Source organism: Haliotis cracherodii, unplaced genomic scaffold (genome assembly GCF_022045235.1).
Source record: "Haliotis cracherodii isolate W230 unplaced genomic scaffold, xgHalCrac1.p SCAF_15, whole genome shotgun sequence".
Classification (NCBI taxonomy): domain Eukaryota; kingdom Metazoa; phylum Mollusca; class Gastropoda; order Lepetellida; family Haliotidae; genus Haliotis; species Haliotis cracherodii.
In genome coordinates this window covers 25,632,789-25,649,982 of record NW_027266270.1, presented here as the reverse complement: position 1 = coordinate 25,649,982, position 17,194 = coordinate 25,632,789, and the positions used below count along the sequence as shown (strand labels likewise).

The 17,194-nt window shown below is 40.8% G+C and overlaps 1 protein-coding gene across 3 annotated transcripts in view; it reads right to left on the bottom strand.

The window, feature by feature from the left end:
• The window catches only part of LOC139462416 (egg-lysin-like), a 51,366-nt gene that overhangs the window by 20,077 nt on the left and 14,095 nt on the right, over positions 1-17,194 (bottom strand). For 2 of the 3 annotated variants that reach the window (XM_071244114.1, XM_071244115.1), the window contains exons 2-4: positions 15,758-15,885; positions 15,103-15,364; positions 3,699-3,793 (exon numbers count right to left, since the gene is read on the bottom strand). In XM_071244114.1, the coding sequence (XP_071100215.1) occupies positions 3,699-3,793; positions 15,103-15,364; positions 15,758-15,885 (485 nt within the window). Of the gene's footprint in view, positions 1-3,698; positions 3,794-15,102; positions 15,365-15,757; positions 15,886-17,046; positions 17,183-17,194 lie in introns of all 3 variants that reach the window. The other variant, XM_071244117.1, reaches the window with a different exon arrangement.

Sequence of the window (17,194 nt, the reverse complement as noted above, 5' to 3'; positions counted from 1 at the left end):
AAATTTAGGATATTTGCTCGGAGAAATGAATTTCAAAAATAGTATATTAGTGATCACGGGTATCTGTATTTTATGAAATCACCAATGATCATTCCAAAACGTCTCCGATAACCCGAGAATCGTTTCGAATGTTTTGGAAAATACGCAAACACGAACACCGAAGTGAACTATCCGCCATATTGGCTAGTGTTTACAAAATCACGTTTGAGGTACACCGGTTATGAGGCGCCTGTAACATCGCGTATATTTCAAACTTAGCTGCCATACACACATCCTTGAATTCCTCATACATTTTAGAATCAAATGACCAATGGTTTTTGTCACCAATACAAAGTGGCTGGATGAAATCAAGCAAATTATGTCAGGTGTGAAAACGAACGCTGTGCTCGAAAAACTGCACTTGTTTGAAATGTAAACAAAGCAAAATACAGATTTTACACAGTGTAGCATTTTCTCCAATTTAGAGCTATCCATTCGTCTACTCTTTCAAGACATTGGCTCAACATTTTCAGAATATGCACGGGAAGAGAATAGTAGGAAAAATTAGGGTATTTAAAATAGATACATTGCAATGATTTGATATTTTCACCAGAAATTGTCAAAGTTACCGTCCTGTGTGACGCCATGACTGACGCAAAATCACGCACAACGACAACGGTATTTATCGGAATTTCTGCCTATTTCGGTTCTTTTCGATGAAGATTATAAGAACAAATAACAGTACATAGATTGTCAGAATGTTTCTGACTACTTACATGGCACATTTATGGCACATTTATGTATATGCGATCCCTGAATCAACGAAAGTCCCCTCGTAAAATCCCGCGTACTGTTGACAGTGAACACGCCATTTTGTAAAAGTCGGTCACATGTAGTGATGTCATACGTCAACATTGTTGTACATATTTGTTAATTTCTTTGTGGTGAAGGTCCTTGAATGAGAGTGCACACGATCATTGTATCATGCTGTTTACAGTTTCAGTCATGAAGTAGATTTTGCATGTTTTATACATTTTTTCACACAATTAATTTCCCTTTGGATATTTGTCAATGTTCAAAATGATATCATACGCAAATATAAGCCACAACATGTATGAACGAATCTTTGATAATCTCCTGTTTGTTTGAACATTGTTTACATAACAATTGATAGGTTTTTAGTGTCGAATACGATATTTCTTTCCTTTGGACAAGTGTTACTAGATGAAGCGTAAAGGTAACTGCAGCATGTACGTATTTCTTGGGATGTGTAATAGTCAATATCATAAGTTCATATTACCAATGTCTTTGAATAGCTGTTTCATTTTATTTTATAACTAAAAATGAATAGTTCTATGTTACTTTGACAAAATGGATAATATTTTTCGTAAAAAGATATGCACACATTTCTGAAATTGTCTTGGTCTTGGAATTTTAAAAAAAAATTTTTGTCGTTTGATACACAGAGCCGTGATAGCTAACAATTCGCCAGGTGCGTGTTAGCCACAAACAATTTACGAATTATTCCTCTTGTTTTGCATTATATAATCAATGGGTTCATTCTTTTTTCAATATTGTGATCACAGGATATTAAACTGTTCACTTTATTTCTCCAGGAATTGTAAAATGTATAACATTAAACCCATGCCAAGTACCCTAGCTGTTGGTTCAACCGGATACGATTATCCTGATAATTCTATACCAATAGAGCTTTCTTCGCATCTTTTAGTGTGTAATTCTGAGACAAGATGAAGAGAAATATCTGTCCAATATCTGTCCCAATATTGAATATAATTTGATTGTTTTGAAAAATTATTTTGTGTATTTCAGTACGTAAATTGATGCCAAACAGGTGCGTGTCTTGTCAAATTAAGACACGCGATAAACTAGCTAATTGTTTACATATTCAAAACATTATTTAATTGGTAAAAGCAGTCATTTTATGTTGTGTCGAAAAAGCGCCAAATTCAGTTTTACACATCGAGATTTTCCATATCATGAACGAAAATTAGGGGAGATATATATTAATCAAAATACCAGAGTCATCTTTCTCCGACGTTATCAAAGACATAAAAACAGCCATGACGTCAAATAGAACGGTGTTATTTTTTGGGGTATTTCATTACATTTGATGATAAGGCTAGTGCTCCAATAATAATGGTGCAACATTAGTCAAATTACACTTACACATTCAGGAGAATGTTGGAATCTAAGGACTAAGTTATAGGTTAGATAGGGCCATCCATTTCTCTTTTACCACTTTTTTATGAAGCACGATTTCATAATTTCTTATGTTGTTTTTTTTACAACTAACGTATACAGTTTCTTTATCGATATTTGTGTTGAAAATAGTTTGGTTCCTCGTGAACAAAACACCACGAAAATATATTATCCTTACCCACAGCTAATTCTCGCCAAGTGACCTGAGTTACAATAAACTAGTGCTAAGCTTAGCGGAGTTATGCCCCCTTTTCCTTGTGCGTGTGTAACCTCTCTGTCGCCTTTTGACGTCATAGAGAAAAATCAGTTTTCGTCATTTACGGCATGCTATTTTTGGCATTGCATGTTTGTCGTTATACATACGCATATAACTCCATTTGGTATATAGTTATGTCGTTCAGATATTAGGCAGTATTTTGTTCGCTCACAGATTCCGTAAAGCTGGTAAATAAAAAAAATCGTCGCACAGTACTTTTATCGGTGTACGATAAAAAGCGGAGAAATTTACTGTTTTTCAAGGTAGAAAAAATTCTCGGGCAACACTTAGAAGTGTTTTTTTTAAAACCGGTTCAACATTTGCAGTTAACTTTACACCATCAAATAGGAAATTTAATATTCTCCACCTCTGCATAATTTTATAGCCAGAGGTAGATCGGGTGCCGCGTGAGCGCAATTCTCGCACAACCTTCACTTTTCCGATCTTATGAAAATGTGCGTCAGAAAAAAAACTCGGCATCCAGAGGGTTAAAGCGTTCGCTCGTCACGCCGAAGACCCGGGGTCGAATCCTGACATAGGTACAATGTGTGAAGTCCCTCGCCGTGATAGTGCTGGAATTTTGTTTAAAGCGGCGTTAAACCATACTCAAAAACTAACTACTATATGACTAAAATCAGACTTACAATCTGAACGTGTGCCTGTTCCGTCTCAGATAATTGACACAGGCACTGGCGCCCTCTCCATACAACATTTGGAGAAGAGGAGTTTAACTAGGGTTAATTTTTAGTGTTTATAGATAGGTCAGGGCACCGTTTCACAAAGCGATGTTAGCGCTCGGATTATCGTAAGCCAGTGTTAAAGTATGGGAGTTACGATCACCTCAGATGGCTTTGTTTACAGTTTAGAAACCCTATGACGTAAATTGTTAAAGTGAAACAATGTCGGTGACGCCAGCCAAGCAACATGGCTGCTGGGGTCATCGAGTGTTCAGTGTTTTCAATATTTATCAATAATTTGTCTGTGAAACGAGCTCAACCGTCTTATTGTCATTAAACAATGGTATCTTCAACGGCCAGCTGCATTTCTAACCATCGTGATATTTTATCTAGATAAACTAAAGCAACGACACAAAAGCCTTAAATTTGGTCAGAACACATGGAACCCAAAGTGCCCTTGCATGCTTTAGATACACAACTTAGTATGGGGTTTACTTTTAAAATTAAAGGTTTGCATTGCATTCTTTACATAGACCACAGTACATGTCCAACATCGACACACTAACTTTTCTTCGAGAGCGATTTTCCTCCAGCCTTTCCTTTTCCATGCGTCACACTTAGGGCCGCCATCAAAACACAGACAAGCACTAAAGTCCTCATACTATAATTAAAACAAACGTTATTAGCAATGCATGGTACAGAATGGAAAGTGGTGTGCACGTATGTTTTAGCCGAACGTTCACCTTGCGCACACATGTCAAATAACTATATTGACGGTCACTTCCAGAAACCATACGGCGCGGCAAGATCAGTAACATGGACGTTTACGTTAACGCAGGGCCGATAATTGTCACAAAAAAACAACCATGTAAATATCAAGATTGTATATATTGTTTGTATATGTTAGTAGGGCAAAAGTTGCTTTACTCTACAATGATCGCATACACAGCAAATCTGTGTAACTTACACACACACACACACACACACACACATATATATATATATATATATATATATATATAAGATCTGGTGATAGTACTAAGTACTAGGCTACTAGGCATTCAGTTTTTTGCAAACAAAACATGGCGTCGCCCTGGTCAAAACCATGAATCTAGAGAAACTAGGCCTACTGGGGTATCCACTGAACATTATCATTATCAATACAATGGTAATAACATACTGAAAATCTGTGTCGAAGTGGGGCGTAGCTGAGGCATTTTACAAGTTTGGGCAACTTGGAGACCTCTGCGGCTTGGGGCGGCTTCCACAATATTTAAAACAGTTGGAGTTTGCCGAATATTGTAACCTTGTTTCATTTTGTCGCTTTGTACATCTTACTCTGCACTTCGTAACGTGTGACGGGACAGGAGGACCAAACAAACGAGACGTCCCATAGACTAGGGTAAGAGTAGCTTGAACTTCCCTTTGATAAAGGGCAGTGTACTCTTGCGGTCGGGTTGTAATCATTTAAACATAAATCAAGGTTCAATTGGAAAATCTACCTGTGATGATAACGGACGCCGTCTCTTCTTCCCACGCGTCGCAGCGCTTCACGAACCCGTAACCGGTAACAAGTATGACGTAGATCCTATCTGGCAACCAATCAGCGTTTAGACCTCCATCCGCGTAGCGGGAGTGTGCTCGCGCTGGCCTAATATAAGGAGTCTAGTCGTCTAATAGGCTCCGTGTACAGCGTAGCTGCAGTTAACTCGGCTGTAGAAAAGGGTGATTTTGTACAAAGCGATCTTACTGCTAAGGTGATCGTAACTCCATGACCTTAACATAGACTGACGACAGTCGAGGCGCTAAGGTTGTTTTGTACAACGACACGGACGTGTAGGAGCCAGAACTTAGCGTGGTACACGGATAGATTAATCAGGGACATATGTTTCCATAGCTAACAAAGTTCAGTAAATTGTTTTCACGTTGGTACAGCTCCGATTATGTGATCTATTCGAGTCGAGTTTAACTGACAAGCGTTATCGCCCCTTCCTGATTAGACTATCACTAGTCCAGTTTCGTGGTATGTTTTCAACTGCTAATCACTCAGGCAACTTGCTTTGACGTCTGTTTGTTATATTTCTAATCATTTCAAATAAGTAGTTAACTTTGAATTTGGTCATTTATTGTTTACCTACTACCCGTAGTCATTGTTCGAAAGTCACACGACCCGAGAACACCCGGGTCTCCATGCAGTTTAACCCATGCTTGTCGTAAGAGCCGTCTATGCTTGTCGTAAGAGGCGACTAACGGGATCGGGTGGTCAGGCTCACTGACTTGGATGATGCATGTCATTGATTCCAAATTGCGTGGATCGATGTTCATGATGTCAATCACTGGATTGTCTGGTCCAGATTCGATTATTTACAGACCGCCGTCATATAGCTGGAATATTGCTGAGTGCGGCGTCAAAAAACAAACCAATAATCAAAAAAAAAAAAAGGAGTCTAAGTATGATTTCAGTTGAATTACATGGAAAATATAGAAAAAATAAAGCACATAAAGAATATTTTACGTGAAACATTTATTTTTGAAGGATGAATCTGCATACCAAATACGATTTATGGCGGCTCCACATTACTCATTACAAACAAATAAACAAACATCAGCCTTGATTATTCAGTGTATGAAAGATCCAGAAGTAGAACTGTCATTTTTTCTCAGTCTCCTTTTTTTTAAAAGTCCAATTCTAGCCTCTGCGCCCCCCAACAAGGATATCTAATGGAAGGTCCCTTATAGTTATACTCAACGGGGCGGTTAAAGTGTTCACTCGTTACGCCAAAGGCCCGGGTGCGATTCCACTAAGATATGATTTGAATGAGATTGGTCCTGTCGTGTCGTTGGAATATTGCTAAAGATGGCGTAAACAAACACACTCGCCTTGAAGAGCAAAATCCAGAAGGGCGGGTTGAACCGGGGGCTTCCGTGGCAAATATAACTGAAATGATTCACTGACTGAAACACACAATATAGTCCTTGGTCCCAATATGTTTTTGGTACCACTTGGGGGGGCAAAGTGTCACATATACCAAACATTACACATTAATGTGTTTAACATGATTTTATGTGATAGCAAAGTTAATTTCACAGCTTTTAACATTTATAGCCACTTTTAGTTAGTGCCCTGCTGCTGCCAGCTAATTACATATTGTGGAACAAGTTGCAGGCTAGTAGTAGCCACATGCTATTTTTAGCACAGTCAAGGTGGCAGCAGCATGGGACCAGGTCTCAGCACTGGTTGACAGAGGTCTACTATTTCTTGTCATGCACAGCTACATATGAAATTTCATCAATGAACCAAGGTCTATACAAGGTAAGTTACTGTTGCTGTCCAATTATCATTCGTTATTTTTTTATTTGAATATTGTTACACTGTATGAGAAGGTAAAGTTTTGTTCAGAAATTGGTCATGTCTAAATATAGTCCAATTAACTTTTCTTTCAATCTGCTCAAAAATGAAATCTAACATACAAATGATCCTCAAAGTTGGGAGTTAGCAGTTAAAAAACATTTACTAGTTATCCAATGTGCAATGCTTCTTGTTGTTTTAATGTATCTATGCAAAGATTTGGTAATTAGATCTGTTGTGACACTGTAAACAAACAACAGAAGACAGTATTTTCTTAAGACTATATTATCATGGCATGAGTACTCTGTTGAATATTACTGTTTTAAAAAAAGAATGTATGTCTATAATGTAATAGTATGTGCTGTTCTATTAAGACCAATTAGAGATAACATTTGTTGCAAGTAAGTTGATATTTGTGATCATATTGTTTGGGGAATGGGGGAGTCATTGCATACATGTGGCAGTTGCCCTTGTGACTCATGGGTTGGGGGGTTGAAGAAATTGAGCGGTCATGCTCCCTCGACCGGGCAGGTAGCCCGGCACGCGAAAGCTATGCCCAATTTTTTAATTTTCTTTATGACTGATGGGTTTATTGTGTAAACAATCTCTAAGGAATCTTTGTAGGGAAAATGTGAGTGTAGTCCTCTCAGAGAGTTGCTGGTCAGATAATATAATATGCAATAGATGATTATTTATTACGATATATGTTTTGCTGGGTTAGTCTTAAGTTGTACATCTTTGAAATAAATTTACTTTTATGTTAACAGGTTTGCACTGGACTTATAAATATCTTTTGGTTGCAGCACCTATCTGTGAAGGCAGTGGACCATGGCAGAGAAATCTGATGAAGATGTTTCCATCTTGTCCAAACAGAAGACCTACAATGAATCCTGCATCATTTGTGAAGAGTCTTCTTCAAATTTAACCTCACTGTCTTCTGTTTCTTCGTGGAAAACACTATTCAGAGCAGCAAAACTTTGAGAACATGCTAATATTTTAAGAATAGCGGAAATAACAGAAGAAGATAAATTTCCATCACTGCTGTACCACTGAAATTGTCGGAGCAGATTTACAAATGAAAGAGATCTGAAACAGTTCCTGTCACCTGAAGCAACAATAGAGTCTATTCTCGTGAGAGAGAAACTGAACAGGTCAGGCCATTCTTCAACAACTGTGCATGAGGCAAAATGTGTATTTTGCAGCAAGACCAAGTATAAAAAAGGCACCAACTCTAGGGAGCAGTTAGTAATATCGTCACAACTTAGAACTGATGAAACTCTCAGGAGAATAGCAACACTGAAGTTAGATTCTAAAATCCTTGCAGTTACTAGCAGAGATATTATTGCACCTGAGGTACACTACCACAGAAGTTGCTATAGAGATTACACAAGGAATGAAGAGAGGTATCACCATTCAACTCCTGTAGAGCAAACCGAAGAAGATCAAATTTATGAACATGATGTATCAATTGCCTTTGAAGAAGTTTGTGAGTACATTAGAACCACAATATTTCCAAACCCATCTGTGCTCAAGATTACAGACCTTGCTAGTAAGTTGAGAAGTCTGCTTGAAAATGCAGGATGCAAGGAAATCAAGGCATCAACAATGAAGCACCTGCATCGTAAACTTAGTTCTGAATTTGGTGACAGCCTTCACATATTTACTGACAACAATGGCAAGCTTCTTCTTTTACCAAACACCCCATCTATTGAAACCATTGCCAGAGAAAATCAAAAGATGCAAGAAGAGTTGAATGTTTGGAGGACAAAGAGTGACACAGAGAAAGTTGTACAGGAAGCTGCAATTCTACTGCGCAAGTGTATAAAGAATATGAAAGACGAACTGCCATGGCCACCACAACCATCAGATTTGAAAAATCCATCCAAGTTTGTCAAAGAGTTTTTGGAAATTCTTCTCACTGGAGATGTGAAACCAGAATTCATGTCGGGGAAAACAAAAATTCTTTCAGACTCCTTTGGTCAAGACCTTGTTTATGCAGTGACTGGTGGTAAAACAATTACACCCAAGCAAATTTTGATTCCGTTTGCTGTCAAGACTCTCACTGGCAATGTTGCCATTATTCAAATTTTGAACCGTTTTGGTCATGCTGTTTCACACCCAAAATATGAAGAAATTGAGACTCCAATATGCCTCCAAAAGCTAGCATGGGCTGAAGAAGATGCTGTACCACTACCACAAAACATTCACCCTCATGTTGTTACTTCACTTGCATGGGATAACATTGACCGCCTTGAGGAAACTCTGACAGGAGGAGGCACTTCCCACAGAGTGGTATAGAATAGTATAGCAATCCACCCTACCATCCATGGCCCACATCTTGATAAACATCCAGCTCCATCAGTAGAAAAGACAAGAAGACGCACCATTGACTCAGTTGTTCCATTGTTACAGCTGTACAAAGCAGGAGAAAGAGTTGGACCACCAGCAATACCAGCACCATGCTCTCCCTCGGAATCAGCTATGGGTGAATCAATGAAGAAAAACCTAACATGGATTCTTGCAAGACTTCATAACATCCAACAACAGAAGATCAGTTCATGGACTGGCTTCAATATATTGGGTGGTGATGAGGATGACATAAAACAGGACACAATTGGATACCTTCCAACCATCAATGCACCTGCCACTAACATGTCCACAGTTCATGAAATCTTGCAGCAGTCTTTGACCATAATGAATGCCCTCCAACTTGAAAACATTGTAGTCACTTTGGATCAAGCCCTTTATGCCAAAGCAGCTGAGATTGTTTGGAAACACCAAGAAACATTTGGCAATATCATCTTGAGAACAACTGGATCAATCCTTTCAACAATGCTGAGTTGGTGTCACTATCCACTGCTGCTGCAGCCACTCCAAACATCACTTCTGACCTTCTGAGAGCAGAAGAAATATGAGAAAAGTCTTTCAGTGACTTTCATTCCAGACATCTTCTTACCAACCCTCCATTGCAGAAATTTCACGATCCGCTGCCAAGAAACAATTTGAAAACATTCAGCAATCTGACCAAGAAGAAGCAAAAGGTTCAAACTAGTCAAGCTGAAGTAGTGCTCAGAGCAGATAGAAATCTGTTTGCTCATATGGTCATAATAGCACAGAGCAGACAACTCAATATGAAATCTGTATTCACCCACCCCCTTGGACCTTTACCACTGTCACTTGCATACCCTGATGGATCACTCAGAAAGACAAGTAAATCAACTTTGGCCAGGGAATTGGAGAAAACTGCACCATTATTGTGTGTTCTGAGGATACCGATGTATTTCTCCTATGCCTGTCTTTGCTTTCCCACCTGCAGTCGGATGTCTACATGAAGCTTGGAACAAGAAACAGAACAAGTTTCATCAGCATATCCAATGTTAGGAAGGCACTGGGACAAAATGTATCTGAAGCCATTCTTGGATGCCATGCCTTCACAGGATGTGACACCATCAGCTCCTTTGCTGGGAAAGGTAAACTGTCTGCCTTGGGATTACTTAAAGGTAACAAGAAGTACCAAGCCTGCTTCAAAGAACTGGGACTCCATCATAAGTTGCCAGAAGAAGTGTTTTCCATACTTGAGGAGTTTACTTGCTCTTTGTATGGTTTCTCTCTCAAGCATGTGAATATATTGCGGCACAACCTTTTCCTTTCAAAAAAAGGTGAAATGGAAGCCCACCAACTTCCACCATGCAGAGATTGTTTGATGAAACATTCACAGAGAGCCAACTATCAAACAGCAATATGGAAGAAAGCTCTTGACAACAGGCCCAACATCCCATCACCTGATGGCTTTGGATGGACCATGGAACAGACGGCTGATGGATATGATCTGGCAGTTGACTGGATGAGTGGTCTTCCAGCGCCTGAAGCTGTGTTGCAGCTGTTAGCCTGCAAGTGTCCCAAGTCATGCAAACTTCCCAGCTGCACATGCATCTTAAATGGACTGACCTGTACTAGCATGTGCAAACTCCAAACATGCACCAACTTTGGTGAGGAGAGCGAGTCAGGCGACAGTTGTGGAGACGAAAAAGATTGACTTGAACTGATAATATTTGTAATTATGTAGATATCATCAAGTGTATTTTAATGTCAGCTCTTATTTGGGAGAAAAGCCTGAAGTAAGGCAGGTCTTAGACGCCTACAGTGCTGGTTAAACAACCCTCAAGCATAGGCATCGTGCTACAGGAATGGGAGTTTGAGAGAAGACAATTTCAGCTTGGATTAGTCAAGTGCACAGGAGTTTGTCATTCCACCCAACTCAGACGTCACTATCACTGACAAGGCTCTTCCCTAACAGAATATATGTGCTATATTGCAAAGAACTAGCCAACTTGATTACTGACAGAGAGAAAGGATTTGTGGATGTCAATATTTTCAACATTACTACAAGGACAGTAGTCATTCACCCCATGCTCTTCTATGTGAGATCCAGCCTGTATTTGTTGAAGAACAGCTTACCTTGGAAGACAGTTCTTAGGACAATTATGAAATTGTGGATGGAGAATCAGTAGACAAAACCTTAATGACAATTAAGATTGCTAACAGACTCTATTTTCTATTATTGGGATTTTGATACCTTGTGGTGGACAAAATCATGTCCAACTTACGAAAAAGGTCTAAAATAATTACATGTTATCATTTCACAACCCAGATGAGCATACATATGGCTATATGATATTAAAGTATCAATAAGACATACATATTTATGCTTTAAATGGGTAAAAGGGACAGAAAATCTTTCATTTCCAATGTTTAATATTTGTTACTATTTTTAGACACCCTCAAATGTCAAAGGTCATTTCTATAAATAAGCTGCCGTAAAAACCTTGCTATCATATCACAATATGATTAATGTATACTAGGCTGTACAAAAATGCATATGTCCCTTTGCCCCCCCAAGTGGTACCAATTTGCCAAATTTTCGTTCTGGGACCAAGGACTAATACACAGGTCCCAACTTAAGCCCACTACTCGGGTCTTTTAACCCAACTATGGGCGCCGATGGCGTCGTGTGCTTGCTACCGGAAGTGGAGCAAGGTGTGCGCCCCCCAAAACCTTGGTCCATGGTTTCGAACTTGGCCACGGTGTACGACATATACTGTTGGTAGGTGTCAGGGATGATTCTGAGATGACGTAGGCCGACGAGGGAGAGGTTTTTCTCACGGATGAAGTCGCAATCTCGAAACATGCACCTGTATGTAGCAGAGTTGTGAATGTCATTGAATGTTGTGAGATGAGATGAAATGGGGGTTTAACATAACGTTCAAAATTATTGCACTTATTCAGCGACGTGCATGCTTATGTTATGCGCGTGGCTGTTTGTACTAATCGGATTAAGTTATCGTTAAAACACGACTCCAGTGTTTTGATTGAAAATGTAAAACATCAAGCGCGAGAAAAGCTCCATGAGCCGCAAGGGCTTTTCGTAAACACAAGATGTTACATTTTCATCGAAAACCGATCGCGAGGATGAGTGTTTCAATCAACGTATGAACTGTCTAAGTGCAAGATAATACCAGAAGAATAAGAGTGACTGAGTTAAAATTTATCGTAGCCTCGGAAATAAAAAATGATCGGGATACCTTATAGCGAAACAATAAAGTAGTCACAGTAGTAAACGAATTTGACGAGAGGCGAGAGAAAGATCAGCTGCAGCATGCAAACAACTGAAGTCATGATATGCAAGATTGAACACCCTTTCACCACCTGCCCCGTCTGTGTCTCAGTGGGAAAACAGTGGGTTACAATACAGTGGGCAGAAATTTTCATGTGAAAACACTTGGGACTCTTAAACAGTCAAAAATCAGCATTGGATGCATATTAAAGGTCTCACTTCAAAACAGTTCCCCTCACAAGGTTACTAAACTACCGGGCAAAAGAAAGTTTTCACCGACTTCACTTGACCAAACACCAAAAACAAAGGCATATGTGAGATTTATGATGATTAAATTATAAACAGAAATCATTTTCCATGAATTAGAATGAAAATACATTGTAATGCCGATAATGCATTCTCCGCAATACACACAGAAAGAGTCAAGGGGTCCAAATTAAAAATTACACAAATCAGAGTTCATTGAAAAAGTGCACGAAGAGTCCATTAATGACACAGTAGTCAGGTAACACATCATCAATAGCGAATGTGACCACCCTGGGCATCCATGTACGCCAACACACGCCTCCTCATTGACGTCGTCAGTCGGCGGATAACGTCAACAGGAATCCTGTTCCATAAGTTCAATAGAGTCTGTTCAAGTTCCTGTCGGTTCGCTGGAGGCGGTACATGTCTCAGCTGGCGATCAAGATGATCCCAGAGATGTTCAATGAGGTTAATGTCTGGAGAACAAGGTGGCAGGGCAATACGTTGACGTTAACGTTGTTCAGGTAGTCTTGAACTATTCGGGCGGTGTGAGGCCTTGTGTTGTCTTGTTGCAAAACTAATCCTCTTGGCTTATGTTGAATAAAGGGCACCACAACAGGTCTCAACACTTCATCCCTGTATCGCTGAGCATTCAGGTTTCCTCGGATGATAACCAGCCGTGTTGTAATCTGGCCACAAATGCCACCCCATACCGGTCTTCGGTCGGTGTTGTCACTCTCGGTATTCCCGATCTTGGCCGGTCTTGAGTCTGTCCTGTCTATTGGTAGCGGATTATCAACTTGCTGATGGTGGCCATACCGATCGCTCTGTCTCGTTGCGCTTGTGTAAGTCTGGGCATATTCTTTGTGTTTTTTTGCTTACTGAATGCCTCTGTCCAACGTCGGTATTTATGCCACAATCACGCACGTGCATTTGGAGCAATGTCTCAAAATCACGTTTTGCACGTTTTCAACAATGCATGATTTGGAAAGCTGCGTTGTGGTTGTGGTCATGTTGCATTTGGGCGAATGTTTTCTGCGGGGGTTCAAACCTATATCAGCTTTTTTGCATTTTATATAACTATTTTTAAAGTGAAAACTTTCTTTTGCCCGATAGTTTATGAGATAGAAGATCTGAGATGCGATCCCCGGCCGTGTCATACCAAAAGACGTTAAAAGATGGTGCTTGTTGTTACCCTGTCTGACGCTCGGCATTAAGGGGGTAAAACAAGGAATTGTCGGCTCGGAGTCAGTATACTCTGTCTGAGTGGGGTATTCATGTTAACCTGCGGCATGGTATCTCTGGGGGCTAGCACTAAATCGGCCCGAATTAGTACAAGCAGCCACACACACATGGGTGCATGCACGTCACTATATAAGTGCAATAGTCTTGGACGCGACGTTAACCCAATCTCACCTTACCTCACCTGTTTAAGGCCACACTCAGCAATATATTCTAGCTGTATTACGGTCGTCATTTGACACGTTAGTGGGTGGGGGTATAACGTTTGCTGGGATTGCTGGTATGCCTGCCACATGCATCATATTCGGGGTGCCTATGCACAGCTAGTGGGCTAGCACTACAAATCGGCATCAGTCCGAACTAGTACAAACAGCCACACACACATGCATACACGTCCCTATATAAGTGCCATAATCTTGGACGTGACGTTAAACCCAATTTCCCCATTGTATATACTGTACAATACTATATAGACAACAGTGTCAGTAGGCGTGTAAGCTGGTTTTATCATGCTAGCCCAGTAAAATGCCATGCGGCAGTTTAAAGATACCTCACTCAGACACAGTATACTAAGAATCGACGAATCCTTGTCAGCCTCTTATAATTAAGTGCCGAGCGCCAGGCAGGGTACAACTAGAGCGATTTTTTAACATATTTTGCTATGAAGCTGCCAAAGGATGAACCCACAGACCTTCCGCTCTCCGGGCAGACGCTATATCAACTAGACCACGGAAGCGGTCTGAATATTGTGAAGCAGTCTTTTAGCGTTACATTGTCAACATGACAAATGTGTGAGTGAGTTGGGTTTAACTCTGTTTTGAACATTATTTTAGTTATAGCACGGTTGCCGCCGCGGCAGGAAATCCCAGTGACTCAGGCCGTGGCCATGCATTATATTTCTCACGGCATGAGTGACCGAGGATACTACTCATGTCGAATCAAGATAAAACATTTGGAAGCACTACCAGAAGATCCTGGCCGTTGAGAAACGTAACACTACACAGTTCACAATACCTCTATGCATGCAAGGGATAGAATAGGTTTTCAGCAACCCATGCTTGCCGTTATAGGCGACTATACTTGTCGTAAGATGCGACTAACGGTATCGAATGGTCAGGCTCGCTGACTTGGATGATGCATGTCATCGTATCCCAATTGTGTGGATCGATGCTCATGATGTTAGTCACTGGACTGTCTGGTCCAGACTCGATTATTTACAGACCGTCGTCATACAGCTGGAATATTGCAGAGTGCGGCATTTAACAACAAACAAACAAATATATGCATGCAAGACGATCTGAGGACAGACGATCTAATCAGCCAATCAGCGTCGATGCTCTTTCCAAATTCTCGATACGTGTGAGCGAAAATTCAAAACAACATCTCTGGTTTATTCGTCTCGAAGTAGAACAAAAACGACAAGTTCCAACAGTAGAAATATAAGGCTGCGCCGTTATATTGTTGTTAATAGTTGGCTGGATACATCCTGACTGAGATGATAATGAATATTCCATAGTACCTGAATTTGATGAAAGCAGGACAATTTGCTCCACCGTAGGTCCTCGCCGTTGCGGCGCCCACATGTGTCGTCTGCTCGAACAAGGCAAAGAGGTAGAGCTGATTCAACGTTGACGTCATGGGAAGAAGCCAGTCATACACCTCGTCACCGGAAGTGATGTCAGTACCCCGGATGTTGACGACCATGCAGTGAATATAGGAGTTCTGTTTGGTCTTTCCCAGCTCGGGGGTCGGGTCCAGCCTCAACAGGGTGTACTTCTTGTCTGAAAAGAAACAACTACTAATGGCAACCCATTTCTAATGTTTGGCGCCACGCATGCTAATATGCTACTCATGACATGACATGACATGACATATTTACTATAGCAACATGAAAGAATCGGGTGGTCCATAACGTCTTTTGAGTAGTAGTTTTAAACAGAAAGTTTGGCTTTGCAAATCTACACACCTCGACGCCACGTGCACCTCTGCAGAAACAGATCCAGGATTTTGAAAAAAGGGTGCACATACTATCCAAGTCACGAAGTGACTAGACCCAGAGGACAGTTCTCGTGAAATATGCGCATGTGACATGCTAATTTATAGTTATATTGAATCCTATAAACCCATTTCCATTTATGAGATAGTACAATTTTCCAAGGAACTGTTTCACTCACCTCTCAGTTTGACAGCGGGGGGATCATAACGGATCTCCATGGGAACCAGAGTGACCTTAGGGGAGATCCGTGTCTGAAGGGAGCCTAACAGCTCCAAGTTCTGGTAACCTAACGTGACGTTTACAGGTCTGGAACAGAGGTGTAGGATCTAGGTATTGTTTTCATGTTGATCTATACCGTCATATATGTGTTTAGAATGTAAACATTGACGAATAGAGAATGTGTTTACATCCTTAACTGAAAACCCACATGTTGTGTTCTATCAAAACGCATTTAGGTCTAACCACTTGAAATGAACTATCGTCTCACAGCCTGAACACCACCACTATATCCTCATTATCTAAACATGTTCAGACATTTAAACACAATTGTTTCGAACTTATACCTATTTCAATAAAGTTCATATCATAAGTCAAATATGGATTAGATGTATAATATATATTTATATGAGCGAGAGGAATTCTGTATGAAGTGAGTGAATTGGGTTTAAGTCCGAAGTGATGCAGGTCTGAGACGTTTACCAAATGAATATGCTGCTGACAAACCTAGAAACCGGGATCTAAACCCAATCATAGATTTCTGGCGTGCCCAAGGGACGCAACTCTGCACAGTGAACGATGGCGCCTCGAACGTTTTGGCCACCGCCCTCTTTCGTGCGAAGAGTGTGAGGAGTGAGTGAGTGAGTATGGTGTTACGCCGCCTTTAGCAATATTCCAGCAATATCACGGCGGAGGACTCCAGAAATGGGCTTCACACATTGTACCCATGTCGGGAATCGAACCCGGGTCTTCGCGTGACGAGCAAACACTTTAACCACAAGGCTACCCGACCGCCCCAAGTGTGTAAGGAGAAAGATCGAGATAGTAATAAAACTCTCAACAAAGCTGTGGTGCCGAAAGGGTATTTGCCTTCTTTCTTTTTTGTCAATTTGATGTTTAACGCCGTACTGGGATATATTCCAGCTATGTTACGGTGGACTGTATATTGTCCAGTCTGGACCAGACAATCCAGTGATGGACACTGGGCAACGCTCCACGCCATCGTGATCAGCGAGTCTGATCAACCGTTCCCGTTAGACGTATCTTACAGAGAGCCATAGACTGGGAACCTGTTCTAACCTGGGTTATTTGTTGTATCTTGGATTAAAACATGGACGGCCAGCACCGAACATGAACAGTATCTGACAATATGTTTCACAACGGGTATGTTATGACGGGTACCTGGAAGTACCTTCCCACTAAGGCAAACACATGCTGCCACCTGGCCTGTTATAACGGCCGGGGACCTACCCTTTTGAGTACAGTATGTCACATGACCTGTAGGTAATGGCTGGGGCAGAAAAGCTGACGTCAACAGAGACAGTTAGATGGAGGGGTAACGACAGGGATGGCACTCCGTCTTGTTGCCTGATATAGCTTGTTAACCCTATAACGTGAG